Source organism: Panthera onca, chromosome A3, assembly GCF_046562875.1.
Source record: "Panthera onca isolate mPanOnc1 chromosome A3, mPanOnc1 haplotype 2, whole genome shotgun sequence".
Lineage (NCBI taxonomy): Eukaryota > Metazoa > Chordata > Mammalia > Carnivora > Felidae > Panthera > Panthera onca.
Genome location: NC_138341.1, coordinates 24,716,371 through 24,734,345, shown reverse-complemented (window position 1 = coordinate 24,734,345; position 17,975 = coordinate 24,716,371). Strand labels below are relative to the sequence as shown.

At 37.9% G+C, this 17,975-nt stretch overlaps 1 protein-coding gene across 8 annotated transcripts in view; it reads right to left on the bottom strand.

Annotated features, from left to right (window-relative positions):
* Positions 1-17,975, bottom strand: part of LCLAT1 (lysocardiolipin acyltransferase 1) — a 181,666-nt gene that overhangs the window by 93,292 nt on the left and 70,399 nt on the right. For all 8 annotated transcript variants that reach the window (XM_060651946.3, XM_081795197.1, XM_060651932.3 and 5 more), the window contains one exon: positions 14,772-14,970. In XM_060651946.3, the coding sequence (XP_060507929.2) occupies positions 14,772-14,970 (199 nt within the window). The remainder of the gene's footprint in view (positions 1-14,771; positions 14,971-17,975) is intronic.

Here is a 17,975-nt window from a genome sequence, read left to right as displayed (position 1 = left end):
TGTGGTTTTGATTTATATTTCTCTGATAATGAGTGATGTTGAGCATTTTTTCATGTGTCAGTTGGCCATCCAAATGTCTTCTTTGGCAAAGTGTCTATTCCTGTCCTTTGCCCATTTCTTCACTGGATTATTTGTTTTTTGGGTGTTGGGTTTGATAAGTTCTTTATAGATTTTGGATACTAACCCTTTATCTGATATGTCATTTGTAAATATCTTCTCCCATTCTGTCAGTTGCCTTTTAGTTTTGCTGATTGTTTCCTTCATTGTGCAGAAGCTTTTATTTTGATGAGGTCCCAGTAGTTCATTTTTGCTTTTGTTTCCCTTGCCTCTGGAGACGTGTTGAGTAAGAAGTTGCTGCAGCCAAGATCAAAGAGGTTTTTGCCTGCTTTCTCCTCAAGGATTTTGATGGTTTCCTGTCTTCCATTTAGGTCTTTCATCCAGTTTATTTTTGACTATGGTGTAAGAAAGTGGTCCAGGTTCATTTTTCTGCATGTTCCTGTCCAGTTTCCCCAGCACCACTTGCTGAAGAGACTGTCTTTATTCCATTGGATATTGTTTCCTGCTTTGTCAAAGATTACTTGGCCATACATCTGTGAGTCCATTTCTGGGTTCTCTGTTCTGTTCCATTGACCTGAGTGTCTGTTTTTGGGCCAGTACCATACTGTCTTGATGATTATAGCTTTCTAATACAGCTTGAAGTCAGGGATTGTGATGCCTCCTGCTTTGGTTTTCTTTTTCAAGATTGTTTTGGCTATTCGGGGTCTTTTCTGGTTCCATACCCATTTTCAGATTGTTTGTTCTAGCTCTGTGAATAATGCAGGTGTTATTTTTTTTTCAAAGTTTAAATTATTTTTTTAACGTTTACTTATTTTTGAGACAGAGAGAGACAGAGCACGAACGGGGGAGGGTCAGAGAGAGAGGGAGACACAGACTCTGAAGCAGACTCCAGGCTCTGAGCCGTCAGCACAGAGCCCGACGCGGGGCTCAAACTCACCAACCGCGAGATCATGACCTGAGCCGGAGTCGGATGCTTAACCAATTGAGCCACCCAGGCGCCCCTTCAAGTGTTATTTTGATAGGTACTGCATTGAATATGTAGACTGCTTTGGGTAGTATTGACATTGTAACACTATTTGTTCTTTCTATCCAGGAGCATGGAATATTTTTCCATTTTTTGTGTGTGCCTTCAATTTCTTTCATAAGCTTTCTATAGTTTTCAGTCTATAGATTTTTCACCTCTTTGGTTAGATTTATTCCTAGGTATTTTATGGGTTTTGGTGCAATTGTAAATGGGATCAATTTCTTGATTTCTCTTTCTCTTGCTTCATTGGTGAATAGGAATGCAACTGATTTCTGTGCATTGTTGATTCCTGCAACTTTGCTGAGTTCATGAACCAGTTCTAGCAGTTTTTTGGTGCATTTTTGGGTTTTCCATATAGAGTATCATGTCATCTGCAAAGAGTGAAAGTTTGACCTCCTCCTGGCCGATTTGGATGTCTTTTATTTCTTTGTGTTGTCTGATTGCAGAGGCTAAGACTTCCAACACTATGTTGAATAACAGTGGTGAGAGTGGACATCCCTGTCTTGTTCCTGACCTTAGGGAGAAAGCTCCCAGTTTTTCCCCATGGAGGATGATATTAGCATTGGGTCTTTCATATATGGCTTTTATGATCTTGAGGTATGATCCTTCTATCCCTCTTTCTTGATGATTTTTATCAAGAAAGGATGCTGTATTTTGTCAAAAGCTTTCTCTGCATCTATTGAGAGGATCATATGGTTGTCCTTTCTTTTATTGATGTGATGAAACACATTAATTGTTTTCTAGATACTGAACCAGCCCTGCATCCCAGGTATAAGTCCCACTTGGTTGTGGTGAATAATTCTTTTAATGTATTGTTGCATCTGGTTGGCCAGTATCTTATTGAGGATTTTTACATCCATGTTCATCAGGGAAATTGGTCTATAATTCTTTTCAGTGGGGTCTTTGTCTGGTTTTGGAATCAAGGTAATGCTGGCTTCATAGAATGAGTTTGGAAGTTTTCCTTCCATTTCTACTTTTTGGAGCAGCTTCAAGAGGATAGGTGTTAACTCTTCCTTAAGTATTTGGTAGAATTCCCCTGGAAAGCCATCTGGCCCTGGACTCTTGTTTTGGGGGAGATTTTTGATTACTAATTCGATTTCCTTACTGGTGATAGGTCTGTTCAAATTTTCTATTTCCTCCTGTTTTAGTTTTGGTAGTGTATAGGTTTCTAGGAATTTGTCCATTTCTTCCATATTGCCCATTTTATTGGCATATAATTGCTCATAATATTCTCTTATTATTGTTTTTATTTCTGCTGTGTTGGTTGTGATCTCTCCTCTTTCATTCTTGATTTTATTTATTTCGGCCCTTTCCTTTTTCTTTTTGATCAAACTGACTAGTGGTTTATCAACTTTGTTAATTCTTTCAAAGAACCAGCTTCTGGCATTGATCTATTTTTAACTTTTTAAGGAACCTCCATACTGTCTTCCACAGTGATTACACCAGTTTGCATTCCCACCCACAGTGCTTCAGGGTTCCTTTTCTCCACATCCTTGCCAACACTTGTTATTTCCTGACTTTTTTATTTTAGGTATTCTGTCAGGTGTGAGGACATATCTCATTTTGGTTTTGGTTTACATTTCCTAACAATCAGTGATGTTGAGCATCTTTTCATGTGTCTGTTGGCAATCTGTACATGTTTGGAGAAATGTCTGTTCATGTCTTCTGCCAATTTTTAATTTGATTATTTAATTGATGTCAAGCTGTATAAGATCTTTATATTTTTTTGGTATTAACCTTTTATCAGATATGTCATTTGCAAAAATCTTCCCCCATTCCATAGGTTATCTTTTAGTTTTCTTGGTTGTTTCCTTTGCTGTACAGAAGCTTTTTTTGGTGTAGTCTCAATAGTTTATTTTTGCTTTTATTGCCCTTGTCACAGAAGAGAGATAAATCCAGAAAATTGTTGTTATGGATGATGTCAGAGAAATTACTGCCTGTAATCTACTCTAGGATTTTTATGATTTCAGGTCTCACATTTAGATCCTTAATCCATTTTTAAAGTTTATTTATTTATTTTGAAAGAAAGAGAGTGTGTATCAGTGAGAGGGGGAGGGGCAGAGAGAGAGGAACACAGAGAATCCTAAGAAGGCTCCACGCTTAGTGCAGACTCCAACACTGGGCTCAATCCCACAAACCGCAAAATCATGACCTGAGCCTAAATCAAGAGCCAGACGCTCAACCACCTGAGCCACCCAGGTGCCCCAGGTCTTTAATCCATTTAATTTGTGTATGGTATAAGAAATTGTCTAGTTTCATCCTTTGCATGTTGCTGTCCAGTTTTCTCTTGTCCAGTTGGCCACCATTTGTTGAAGAGACTGCCTTTTCCCCTTCTTGCCTCCTTTGTTAAAGATTAATGGACCCTATAATCATGGGTTTATTTCTGGGCTTTCTGTCTGTTCTACTGGTCTATGAGTGTATTTTTGTGCAAATACCATACTATTCTGATTATTACAACTTTGTAATATATCTTGGAAGTCTGGAATTGTTATACCTCCAGCTTTGCTTTTCTTTTTCAAAAGTGCTTTGGCTATCTGGGGTCTTTTTTGGTTCCATATAAATTTTAGGATTATTTATTCTAGTTCTGTGAAAAATGTTGCTGGTATTTCGACAGGGACTGCATTAAATCTATAGATTGCTTTATGCAGTATAGACATTTTAACAATATTTGTTCTCCCAATCTATGAGCATGGAATGTCCATTTCTTTGTGTCATCTTCAACATCTTTCATCAATCTTTTAGGGTTTTCAGAGTACAGGTCTTTCATCTTTTTTGTTAGGTTTATTCCTAGTTATCTTATTTTTGGTGCAATTCTAAATGGGCTTATTTTCTCAATTTCTCTTTTTGCAGTTTCACTATTAGTGTATAGAAATGCAATTTCTGTATAATGCAATTAGTGTATAGATTTCTGCATATTGATTTTGTATCCTGTGACTTTACTGAATTCATTTATCAGTTCTAATAGTTTTTTGGTAGAGTCTTTAGGGTTTTCTATATATAGTATCATGTCAGCTGCAAATAGCCAAAGTTTTACTTCTTCCTTACCAAAATTCTCAACCAAATACTAGCAAACAGAATCCAATAATACATTTAAAAAAATCATTCACCATGATCTAGTGGTTTTTTAGTGGTTTAATACTCACAAATCAATGTGATACATCAATAAGAGAAAGGATAAAAACCATTTGATCATTTCAATAGACATAGAAAAACCATTTAACAAAGTACAACATCCCTTCATGATAAAAGCCCTCAATAAAGTAGGTTTAGAGCGAACATACCACAACATAGTAAAGGCCACATATGAAAAAGCCAGAGCAAACATCATACTCAATGGGGAAAAACTGGTAGCTTTCCTTGTAAGGTAAAGAACAGGACAAAGGATGTCCACTCTCACCACTCTTAGTCAACATAGTACTAGAAGTCCTGGCCACAGCAGTTAGACAAAAAAAGAGAAATGAATGGCATCCAAATTAGTAAAAAAAGAGGTATTAAACTCTTCTTTAAATATTTAGTAGAATTTACCTGTGTAGCTGTCTGGTCCTGAAATTTTGTCTGTTGGGCATTTTTGGATCACTAATTCAATTTTATTGCTAATAATCTGTTCAAATTTCCTATTTTTTTCTGGTTCAGTTTTGCTACATTTTCTGTTTCTAGGAATTTATCCATCTGTTCTAGGTTGTCCAATTAGTCGGCACATAATTTTTCACAGTTTCTTACAATCTTTTGTATTTTTATGATATTGGTTGTTATTTCTCCTTTGTCATATCTAATTTTATTTGAATCCTCTCTCTCTTTTTTTTTTGTAAGTCTGGTTGAAGGTTTATCAATATTGTTGATCTTTTCAAAGAACAAGTTCCTGGCATCATTGATTTGTTCTATTATCTTTTTTGGTTTCTATATCACTTATTTGTGCTCTAACCTGTATTATTTCCTTCCTGCTACTGGTTTTGGGTTTGGGTGATTGTTCTTTTTCTAGCTCTTTTAGGTGTGAGAGATTAAGCTATTTCAGATTTTTCTTGCTTCTTGAGATAGACCTGTATTGCTAAAATTTCCCTCTGAAAACCACTCTGGCTGCATCCCAGAGATTTTGGACTATTGTGTTTTCATTTCCATTTGTCTCCATGTATTTTTTTATTTCCTCTTTGAGTTCTTGGTTGACCCATTAATTGTTTAGTATCATGTTATTTACCCTACATGTATTTATGTTCTTTCCAGATTTATTTTCTTATGGTTGATTTCTGGTTTCATAGTGTTGTGGTCAGAAAAGATGTATAGTATGACTTCAGTCTTTTTGAATTTCTTGAGACTTGTTCTGTGGCCTAATATGTGATCTGTTCTGGAGAGTGTTCCATGTGCACTCGAAAAGGTATCTTCTTCTGCTGTTTTAGGAATGGAATGTTCTGAATATATCTGTTAAATCATCTGGTCCAAGGTGTCCTTCAAAACCACTGTTTCCTTTTTGATTTTCTGTCTGGATGATCTGTCCACTGATATAAATGGGGTTTTAAAGTCCCCTACTAATTTTGTATTATTATCGATTAGTTCCTTTTTGTTATTAACTGTTTTATGTATTTGGGTGCTCCCATATTGGACACAAAAATATTTACAGCTATTATATCTTCTTGTTGGATTGTCTCCATTATGATTATATAGTGTCTTTGTCTCTGTTACAGTCTTTGTTTTAAAGTCTATTTTATCCAAGATCACTATTACTACCCCTGCTTTCTTTTCATATGCATTTGCATGACAAACATTTCTCCATCCTCTCGCTTTCCATCTGTATGTGTCTTTAGGTCTGAAATAAGTTTCTTATAGGCAACATACAGATGGGTCTTTTTTTTTTTAACCAATCTGTCACCCTATGTCTTTTTCTTTTCTTTTCCCTTTCCTTTTTCCTTCCCTTCCCTTCCCTTTCCTTCTTTCTCTTTCAAGAGAAGGAAAGAAGGCACAAGTGGGGCAGGGGCAAGGAGAGAGGGAGAGAGAATTCCAAGCAGGCTCCACACTGTCAGCACAGAGCCTGACACGGAGCTAGAACCCACAAACCGTGAGGTCACAACCTGAGCCAAAATCGAGATGGACACTTAACTGACTGAACCATCTAGAGCCCCTGCCCTGTGTCTTCTGACTGGAGCACAGGGCCATTTCCATTCAAAGTAATTATTAATAGGTATGTATTATCATTTTGTTACTTGTTTATGGTTTTTAAAAAATTTTTTTAACATTTATTTATTTTTGAGAGAGGGAGTGTGAGCGAGAGAGGGCCAAAGAAAGAGAGAGGGAAACACAGAATCTGAAGCAGGTTCCAGGCTCTGCACTGTCAGCACAGAGCCTGACATGGGGCTCGAACTCATGAACTGTGAAATAATGATCTAAGCCAAAGTTGGACACTGAACAAACTCAGCCACCCAGTCGCCCGTATACAGGTTTAATAGTTCTTCTCTGGTCCTTTCTTCTGTTGCTCTCTTCTCTCGTAAGTTGGCTTTCTTTGATGATGTACTTGGGATTCCTTTCTCTTTATTTTTTTGCATGTTTATTACTGCTTTTGGATTTGTGATCACCACTAGGTTTGTAGATGACGTCTGCTGCATATAGCAGTCTAAATTAACAGTTACTTACATTTGAACCTATTCTTTACTCCCCCACTCCCACCAAGTTTGGGTATGTGGTGTCATACTTTCATTTCGTGAGTCACTTGACTGATTTTTCTTTTATTTTTTTAAATGTTTATTTTTGAGAGAGAGACAGAGTGCAAGTGGGAAGGCCAGCCCAGAGAGGGAAAGAGAGAGACAGAATCCGAAGCAGGCTCCAGGCTCTGAGCTGTCAGCACAGAGCTGACACAAGGCTTGAACTCACAACCTGCAAGATCACAACCTGAACCAAAGTCAGGTGCTTAACTGCCTGAGCCATCCAGTCACCCCTGATTTTTTATAGTTATACTTTTTTTTACTGCTTTTGTGCTTTCTACTTATTCTTGATTATGGTCTTTCTTTTCCACTCAAATATTCCCCTTTAACATTTTTTTTTTTTTTTTAACATTTATTCGTTATTGAGAGACAGAGAGACAGAGCATGAGCATGGGAGGGGCAGAGAGATGAGAAGACACAGAATCTGAAGCAGGCTCCAGGCTCTGAGCTGTCAGCACAGAGCCCGAGACAGGGCTTGAACTCACAAGCCATGCTTCATCGACTGAGCCACCCAGGCACCACATCCCCTTTAACATTTCGTACAGGGCTGGTTTAGTGGTGATGAATTCCTTTAACTTTTGTTAACTTTTTAACTTTCTCTCTCCTTGTATTCTGAATGATAGCCTGGACTGAGAGAGTATTCTCAGCTGCAAATTTTTTCCCCTGTTAGCACTTTGAATATATTATGCCACTCCCTTCTAGCCTGCAAAGTTTCTGCTGAAAAATCCACTACAGTCTTGAGGTTTCCCTTATATGTAATGGTATCCTTTTTCTTTGCTCTTTTAAAATTCTTTCTATTTTTGGCCATTTTAATTACCATATGTCTTGGTGTGGACCTCCTTGGGTTGATTCTGTTGGGGGAATCTCTGTGCCTCCTGGATCTGAATTTGTTTCTTTCCCCAGATTCAGTAAGTTTCCAGCTATTATTTCTTCAAATAAACACTCTGCTTTTTCTCTTCTCCTTCTGGGATCCTTATAATGCAACTGTTACTACACTTGATGGAGTCGCTGAGTTGCTAAGTCTATTCTCATTTTACATATTTTTTTTTTCTCTCACATGTTCAGCTTGATTACTTTCCATTACTTTGTCCTCCAGGCCACTGATTCATTCTTCTGTTTCCTTTAGGCTGACATTTATTCCATCTAGTGTATTTTTAATTTCATTTATTGTGTTCTTCATCTCTGATTGGTTCTTTTTCTATCTCTTTGTTAAGGGTCTCACTGATGTCCTCCACTATGAAGTTTAGTGAGTATCTTTCTATTATTTTGAATTCTCTATCAGGCATATTACTTATCTCCATTTCATTTAGGTCTCTTGCTGTGATTTTGTCTTATCCTTTCATATGGAACATACTCCTCTGTGTCTTCATTTTGTATGCCTCTCTGTGTCTGTTTCTGTGTGTTAGGAAAAGTCAGCTATGTATTCTGCTCTTGAAAGTAGTGGCCTTGGGGCAACTGGGTGGCTCAGTTGTTTAAGCATCTGACTTCGAGTTGTCATGATTTCATGGTTTGTGAGTTCTGCCCCTCCCCTGCTTGCACTCTGTCTTTCTCTCTTAAAAATAAACATTAAAAAAACTTTTTAAAAAGAAAGTAGTGGCCTTATGAAGAAGAAGCCCTGTAGTGTCCTACGGTGCAGTGTCCCCTGTTTACTGGAACCTGGCACCTCAGGGGTGGTTCCTATGTGTGCTGTGCGCACCCTGCTGTTTTAACTGAGCTGCTTTTTCCTTCAGTTCAGTCGTCTGCAGTGGCTCGCTGCCTGCTTTGGGCAGTGTTTGGTCCCTGTGGTGTTGGTGGGCCAGTCTGAGGCCACCTTGGGCTTGAGTTGAGTCAGACTACATGTTTGTCAGAGATGCAGTGGCATCTGCAGGACGCTATCCCCATGTTGTCCCCCAAAAAGCTTCTGTTGGTGGGCAGGGACTGCAATCAGACCAGCTGTTGGCCCCCCAGCTCTTTGCTGGGGGCTGTAATCTGAATAGTGTCAGGCAGGGCAGGAGTCACTTTGGAGTGGTGGTGGCTCTTCTTGGGGCTGTTTGTATACTGCCAGGCTTGTACCTTTTTTTTTTTTTTTCCATGTTTATTTATTTTGAGAGAGAGAGACAGAGCATCGGGAGGGTCTGACAGAGAGGGAGAGAGAAATCCCAAGCAGGCTCCACACTGTTAGTGCAGAGCCCAATGTGGGGGCTTGAACCCACAAACCGTGAGATCATGACCTGAGCTAAAATCAAGTCAGATGCTTAACTGACTGAGCCACCCAGGTGCCCCTGAAAAAAATTTTTGTTAATGTTTATTTTTCAGAGAGAGACAGAGCACTAGTGTGGGAGGGGCACAGAGAGAGAGGGAGACACAGAATCCAAAGCAGGCTCCAAGCTGTCACCACAGAGCCCAAAGCAGGGCTCAAACTCACAAACTGTGAGATCATGACCTGAGCCAAAGTTGGACACTTAACTGACTGAGCCACCCAGGCACCCCTGGACATGTGGCCCTGGTTTGAATAGGCTCCAGCCAAGAGAGTATTGGACAGAGTGGATCTGCAATATGCTGGGGGTGTGGCATGCAGTTTTAACAAGGTTTGTGAGCTGATCCTCCATGAGAGGGGACCCAGGCCCCACAAATCATGGGGTCAGGAGATAAGGTGTTGGCAAAGTTCGTGCTGGTCTTCTAAGAGAGGGCACCAGCAGCACTGGGAATGAGGCAAGCCTGGCTGGATGGGACGGATCCACAAAGTACAGTATAAGCAAGTTAGGTAGTGAATTTCTACACTACAGGTGGTCGCGTGTTTATGCTGGGGGCGGGGGGGGGGGGCATGAAAGGGAAGTGGCACCTGCTCATTCATTTGTACCTGGAGAAGTCTCCCAGTGAGCTCTGTCCCTCAGAGATCCGATCTGAGATTAGTAAATAATTCTCCCTCCTGTATGCCCAACGCATTTTTTAAGCTGCTGCTGCTTTGCTGTTATCTCTTTGTGTTTGTTATGCTGTCTCTTTAAGGGCACAGACTCTGTCTTCTTTTGCCTTCTGCCCTCCCAGCTCTCAGAGAGCTAACCCACTGGTTTTTAAAATTGCAGACTTTAAGCCCTACTGGTTAAAAGAACTCACAACAAATTTAAGCCCCTCTGGTTTTTGAAGCCAAATGTTATGGGGATTCATCTTCCCTATGCTGGCTTCCCAGTGTGATAGTTTAGTTCTATTCCCCTCTCCATGCCCACAGGTCCCTCCTTTTCTTGGACAGTACTGTGGTTTCACTCCCCATTGCATCTCTGCCCTTCTTAACCCTCTTCAATGTGGCCTCTTCTCTACATTTAAGTTATGGAGTTTGTTCTTCAGTCTTTGGTTATTTTCTGGGTTATTTACCCTGTTGGGAGTGTTATCTAGTTGTATCAGTGGGACAACATGAAATTAGGGTCTTCCTGTTCCCACATCTTCCAGCAATCTCCTATCTCTCATCTTCTTCATCCATTGATATGGATGGATGGTTAGGTTGTTTCCGTATCTTGACTATTGTTAACGAACATGGGGGTGTATATACCTTTTCAAGTTAGTGTTTTCTTTTCCTTCAGATAAATATCCAAAAGTGGAGTTGCTGGCTCACACGGTAGTTCCGTTTTTAATTTTTTAAGAATTCTCCATATGGCTTTCCATAGTGGCTAAACCAATTTAAATTCCCACCAACCATGCACAGGGCTTCTTCCCTTTCTTCCACATGCTCACCAACACTTTTCTCATCTTCTTGGCAGTAGCAATTCTAACAGGTGTGTAGTGATATGTCATTATGGTTTGGATTTACATTTCCCTAATGATTAGTGATGTTGAGCACCTTTTCATGTACCAGTCATCTGTATATCTTCTTTCAAAAAACGTCTACTCTGATCCTCTCCCCATTTTTAAAATCAGGCTTATTGGGGGATTTCTGGTGTGATTTTTGTTTGCATTGTTTTTGCTATGCTGTTGAGTTTGAGGAGTTCTTTATGTACTTTGTATACTAACCCACTGTCAGATATATGATTTGCAAATATTTTCTGTAGACTGCCTTCTCATTTTTTTGATGGTTTCCTTTATACCGGAGATTTTTAGTTTGATGTAGTCCTTCTTTATTTGCTTTTGTTGCCTTTGCTTTTATTGTCAAATCCATAAAGTCACCACCAAGACTAATATTAAGGAGCTTACCATCTATGTTTTCTTCTGGGAGTCTTATGGTTTCAGGTCTCAAATTCAACTTCAATCCATTTTGAGTTAATCTTTGTGTATGTGGTAGGATAATGGTCCAGTTTCATTCTTTTGCATGTGGCTGTCCAGTTTTCCCAATATCATGTACTCTTCAATAATGTGTATTATATATTCTTGGCTCCTTTGTCATAAATTGACCATATTTGCATAGATTTAGTTCTGATGCTCTCCATTCTCTTCCAGTTATCTGTGTGTTTTATGCCAATACTGCTCTGATTACTATGGACTTGTAATACACTTTGACATCTGGAAGTGTGATGCTTTCATATTTGTTCTTTCTCATGATTGCTTTGGCTGTTTGGGGGCTTTTTTTTTTTTTTTTTTGGCTCCATACAAATTTTAGGATTGTTTATTTCTGTGAAAAATACCACTGAAATTTTGATAGAGATTGCGCTGAATCATCTGTACACTGCTTTGAGTAGTATGGACATTTTAACAACATTAATTATTCTTATCCATGAGCACCAAATATCTTTCCATTCATTTGTGTCTTTTTCAGTTTCTTTCACCAATATCTTACAGTTTTTAGTGTACACGTTATTTTACCTCCTTGGTTTAATTTATTCTGAGGTGTTTTAGTCTCTTTAACACAGTTACAAATGGGATTATTTTCTTAATATCTCTGACAGTTTATTATATATAAATGCAACAGATACTTGAACTTTAAGTTTATTTATTTTGAGACACAGAAAATGAGGGAAGGAGAGAGACAGAATCCCAAGCAGGTTCCTCACTGTCAGGGCAAAGTCCCAAGGCAGGGCTCAAACTTACAAACTGTGAGATCATGACCAGAACTGAAACCAAGAGTTGGACACTTTTAACTGACTGAGCTATCCAGGGGCCCCAAACATTTTCTCTCTTTTGTGTATCTACTCCAAAGTTTTGCTTTGTAGTTAACCTGAGACTTACATAAGACTACTTGTATCTTTAACAGTCAATTTTAAGTTAATAACAACTTAAATTGGGACACATTCTAAAGCTCTACAATTTGTACTCCTCCCCCATTTACTGTAGCATGATCCACACATGTTCATCCTGCTCATTTATTGTTTATATAGTTTTTTAAAATAAGCTCTTAGATAAATGTGGACCAGCTAAGGCTATTAAAACAGTTATACATGACATTAAAAGAGAAAATTTAATAGTTCCTAGATTCTGCCTAAACATGTTTGGCTCTAAAGTTAATTTCACAATAGGAGATAAATATTCTATATTTAGAATCAAGTCAAAGTAATACCTATCTGGAGAGTGCAAGCTTCAAATCTATTTTGTACTATATTAAATGGGAATAAAACTTCTGAAAGCTATAAGGTAATGCAATCACACGGACCTACACTCATTGTTTCTTCATACGCAGATGTAAAATTTTTATTTTACCAGAGACTTCCAGCCTAATTTGCTTTCTTGGAAACCAGACAACTCAGTCATCATGTAATCAATATGCAGTTATTCGAGTGAAGATAGTGAGGGCTTGTAGAAGACAGCTGTGCAATGAGGAGGGAGGGAGGCAGGCCTGTTTTCTTGGCTGCACCAGTTTAGAGTGGAATTTCTGTTTGACTAAATTGGGAGGTGAAAGGAACGTGTGTTGTTTCAAATACCACAGATTCTCACTGTTCTCAACAAATCTTGGTGCACTTTCTCGAATAAGTGGCCATTTGCCGTATGTCCTTGGGACCACTTCTAGAGACTTTAAATGACTGTTGTTTTAGAATTTTCACCATTTCTCTGGGCAATCGGTCCATGGAGGCTCATGCTTCATCCTGGAAGTGCCTCTCATGTTATCTTTTATGCCCAAAATGGTTTCTTGGGTTGTACTTTTGATTGTCTTCTTTAGGGACTCTAATTATATATACATGTCAGACCTCCTTTGGCTATCTTCCCTTTCAACCACTTTCTGACAATTTTTTCCCTCATTTCCATTTTCTTTGTTTTCCTGTACATTCCTGATAGGATTTTTTGCCTTTATGTTCTATTTTTCTTTTCTTGAATTCATTTCTTGTTTACATTTTTTGCTTCCTTGACCATTACTGTTCTTTGTGTTGCTTATACGGGTTTTTTTTTTTTTTTCATATCCCCAAATGCTTATTTGATGACATTCTCATTCTTAATTTCCTTGTTTTCCTCACTGCCACACCTGTATGAGGAGCTAACTCTCCTGTGTGTATGTGATTCTCCCTCAGAAGCAATGCTTCTCTGAGGCTGCCTCTTCATGCCCTGCTGTCTTAATAGTCATGTCCCTGTATCTTGTGCCACGAACCACTGTGTCTGACCTGTGTTCGGTATTTTGGTATTAGGCATTTTCTTAGTTGTTTGTGTCCCTCTACTCTTAAGCCTTACCTCCCCACCCTTAGCACCCATGGGCTTACAACAATAGGAAGTCAGAAGGAACACTTAGAATTTATGTCTCTATTAAGGCAATGAGAAGGTCATGGTATTCTTTGCCTCCCAGTCATACTGAAGAGATGAGTGAGCCATGTTTTTATTTCCTCTGATTGTTAATCTGAACACTTTTTAAGTCTGAGAAAAATCAGGCTGCTGCCACTATCCTCCAGAAAGCTTTGTGAGGCTTTTAAATTAGACACAAGACTGTTTAAATTGTTCTTCGTTGTTGACAAAGTTTGTCAGTTGCAATATTCTGTTACTATATTGTATGTGGAATCAGGAACAATAAACAAGACATTGTCATGGTTGCTACTGGTGACACATGCCTTCTCTTTTCTTTTTTGATCAGTCCTTTTAGGGATGTGGCAGCTTTGAAAATACTGATAAGATCTCTGACATTTCTCTCAAGAACCGAAGCCTGTGCTTTCCCCCTAGAATCTTGAGGACAGTGACTGCTTCCACCAGTAATATACTGTGGATATGTGAGACTATATGAATTCCGAGGCGAGGTCATAAAATCCCTTGTCGTTTCACGCTGGTTTTATGAGGATGTGAACTCTAAAGGAAGTTAGTTGCTATGTAAGAAATCAGTTTATCCTGAGAGTACAAATCTCCTGATTAGTCCATCCTGAGGACAACACCTGCCTTTTGCCCTCACAAAACTATTTCAGTACACTGACAGGGGCAGAGTTCAGAAGGCAAAGAATTCAAATAATAAATGTTACACAGGAAGCCACAGAAGTAGAGATGTAATAGATAAAGCAGTCAAGGGGCTTTCATATACCCATATGTGAATAACTGGTTTGAATACATATTCAGTCTGCTCCCCCACTCCTTTCACATTGTGTACGGGGCAGGAGGGGTTAAGTTTTATCCCTACTATACAACATGTTGCATTTCTAGGAATTTTTAAACATAGTATACAACAAGCAAAATGAAAACTTTAAAAAAAAAAAAAACAAAAAAGCTATGGATTAGTGAAGTTCAGAAAATACCAGCAACTAGTATACTGCTAAGAACCAATGGGTTGTCAATTAACATTTATTGCATGAATGTGGATGAATCAGATTATTTCGAGTAGGTTTCTGGCCTAAATCACCATAAGCATGATATGAAATAAAAAGTTACTGAACTATTAATTCATATCCTTCAAAGTGCTGATCTCTCTGGAACCGTATCTACTTCCTTGAGAAAGTTTAGTCTCTCAATGTAAAGTATTTCAAAAAAGATTAAAATAATCTTTTGTAATCCATGAAGAAAAAAACAAACTGGTGACTGTTTTTAGGCTAGTGAGAAAAAAAACGGGAATGACTTTAATACTTATGTGGCGTTTAACAAATTATTCTGTAGTTTTATCACATATTAAATGAACAGCTTAAAATAATTTGTGAATAACCTACCAAATCCAGGAACACTTTTGAGACTGGCTTTGAGGCAAATTTTCTCCAATCTGAGGTAGCTGTATCTCATCAGACAATTCCACAGGAACATCCAGTCCATTCTTGTCCGATGATTCATGATAATGACACTTCTTTCTCCAGGAACGAATGCATCACCTGTTATAATAACTTTTACACCAAACATGGTCTCCAACAATGCCTAAGGAATAAACAATATAGGTATGTGACAATTTAAAGTTATAATTTCCCATAGGTAAATTGTATCATGTTCTGTAAATAAATCTGATTTCTAGTAAGTCAATGGCATAGTGTTTCTCAAGATTATGGCTTCTATAATAAATCTCGAAAAAGAAGTTAATCTGGAAGAATGAGAACATAAAGGCAGTATTTCTATTTTTAGTTTTATTAATTTAGGTTTCTGACAGTTTCCTAATTAAATGTTAGCTTTCATTGAAATCCTCAAGATATATTAACTTGAAAAAAAGTGTAAAAGATACACAAGAAGATTCCACTGCATAATTTTTTAAGGCTATAGATATATAGGATGATTACTTTCTAGAAAGGATAATCAAGAAATTTAGCACTGAGTACAGGGCTGAAGGAACAGAAAGTCAAAATCTTCATTTTATACCTTTCTCTATTATGATCTCTTTAAACAAACACACGTATCTATTTAACAATATATAAATAATAAACCAGATGTTTATAAAGTCCTGCAACCCTAGCACCTACAACAGTGTCTGGCACCTGGAAGATGCCCAAATATTTGAATTTGTTTAATTAACTTTTCTGCTAACCAGCCGTATAATATACGTGAAATATTCAGAGGAAAGTATATTACATGCTGGAATTCTTGTGGAGAAAAAAAACAGGAAATAAGAAACCTTGATTTCAATCCCTTATTTAAATTTTCCAATAATTTATATATAACAAATTAATATAGGACTTCACTATGAATGGAGAGAAAACTGGTCCAAGACAGAGCAAAGGTAAGAAAATCAAAACTTCTCTCCGGCAACAACATCATGAAAACCTCTAGAGAAGCACAGCACGTACAGTGCAGTTGAAACAACGAAAGTAAATGAACTACAGGTGTCTATGACATGGATGGCACACAAACATAATACTGAGAAAAGCGAAACAAAAAGTGTCCTGTAGAAATTTTTTAAAACAGTAAGATATTTTAGGTGTATATAGCCAGTGAAATTGTAAAGAACAGCAAGGAAAGGGCTATCTTACAGTCAAGTTACTGGCTACTTCTACCAAACAGATGATTGTGATTTGAAAGCTAGATTGCTTGCTGGAGGGTGGCCAATATTCTAGTTCTTGACCTGGTTGACAGTTACACCTTAATATATAAAGTGTGCATTTATGTTTTATTAACTTTCAATATGTTTGTTACATTTCACAAAAACTTTTTTTTAAAGAACATGACACAGGTGAACAACAGGACTTTAAAACAAAAATAGGACCAAGAAAAAAACAGTTCAAAGGGAATATCAGCTAAGGAAAAGTTAGAAATGTTTTATGCCCAAAGAATTATAGAGTCAGAGTGTTAACACCTTAACAGAGTAAAACAGGTATCTCACAGGACCCAGTGAGTTACTTTCCCACAGCAGAGATTCACTTTAGGGCATGGGTGTTTAACCTGACATCAAGTCCTAGAAGGACAGCCTTCAAGAAGTAAATAAACGTGCCAATACCATACTATCTTGATGATTACAGCTTTGTACTAGAGGCTAAAGTCTGGGACTATGATGCCTCTAGCTTTGGTTTTCTTTTTCAAGATTACTTTGGGTAGTATTGACATTTTAACAATATTTGTTCTTCTAATCCATGAGCATGGAATGTTTTGCCATTTCTTCGTGTCTTCTTCAATTTCTTTCATAAATTTTCTATAGTTTTCAGCATACAGATCTTTTACCTCTTTGGTTAGGTTTATTCCTAAGTATTTTATGGTTCTTGAAACAAATGTAAATGGTATCGATTTCTTGATTTCTTTTTCTGTTGCTTCATTATTAGAGCATAGAAATGCAACAAATTTCTGTACATTGATTTTGTATCCTGTGACTTTGCTGAACTCATGTATCAGTTCTAGCAGCTTTTTGGTGGTCTTTTGGATTTTCCACGTCGAGTATCAGGTCATCTGCAAAAAAGTGAAAGTTTGACTTCTTTGCCTATATGGATGCCTTTTATTTCATTTTGTTGTCTGATTGCTGATGCTAGGACTTCCAACACTATGTTAAACAATAGTGGTAAGAGTGGACATCCCTGTCGTGTTCCTGATCTCAGGGGGAAAGCTCTTAGTTTTTGCCCATTGAGGATGATAGTAGCTGTGGGCTTTTCATTTATGGCTTTTATGACGTTAAGGTATGTTCCTTCTTTTTCTTTTTTAATTTTGTTTTAATATTTATTTATTTTTGAGAGAAGGAGACACAGAATTAGAAGCAGGCTCTGAGCTGTTGGCACAGAGCCTGACATGGGGCTCAAACTCACAAGCAGTGAGATCATGATCTGAGCCCAACTAAGCCACCCACCCAGGCGCCCCAAGGTATGTTCCTTCTATCCCAACTTTCTTGAAGGTTTTTAAAGAAAGGATGTTGTATTTTGTCAAATGCTTCTCTGCATCTATGGACAGGATCATATGGTTCTTATCTTCTCTTCTATTAATGTGATGGATCGCACTGATTGATTTGCAAATATTAAACCAGCCCAGGAATGAATCCCACTTGATAATTCTTTTAACATGCTGTTGAATTCGATTTGCCAGTATCTTGTTAAGAATTTTTACATCTCTGTCCATTAGGGATATTGGCCCGTAGTTCCCCTTTTTAGTGGGGTCTCTATCTGGTTTGGGAATCAAGGTTAACGCAAATCTATAAACATCAAGACATTATGGTACTGGAACAAAAACAGACACATAGACCAATGGAAGAGAACCCAGAACTGGACCCACAAACATATGGCCAACTAATCTTCGATAAAGCAGGAAAGAGCATCCAATGGGAAAAAGTCTTTTTAGCAAATGGTGCTGGGAGAACTGTAGAGCAACATGCAGAAGAATGAAACTGAACCACTTTCTTACACCATATTCAAAAATAAACTTAAAATGGATGAAAGACTTAACTGTGAGACAGGAAACCAATCAAAACCCTATAGGAGAAAACAGGCAACAACCTCTTTGACTTCAGCTGCAGCAACTCC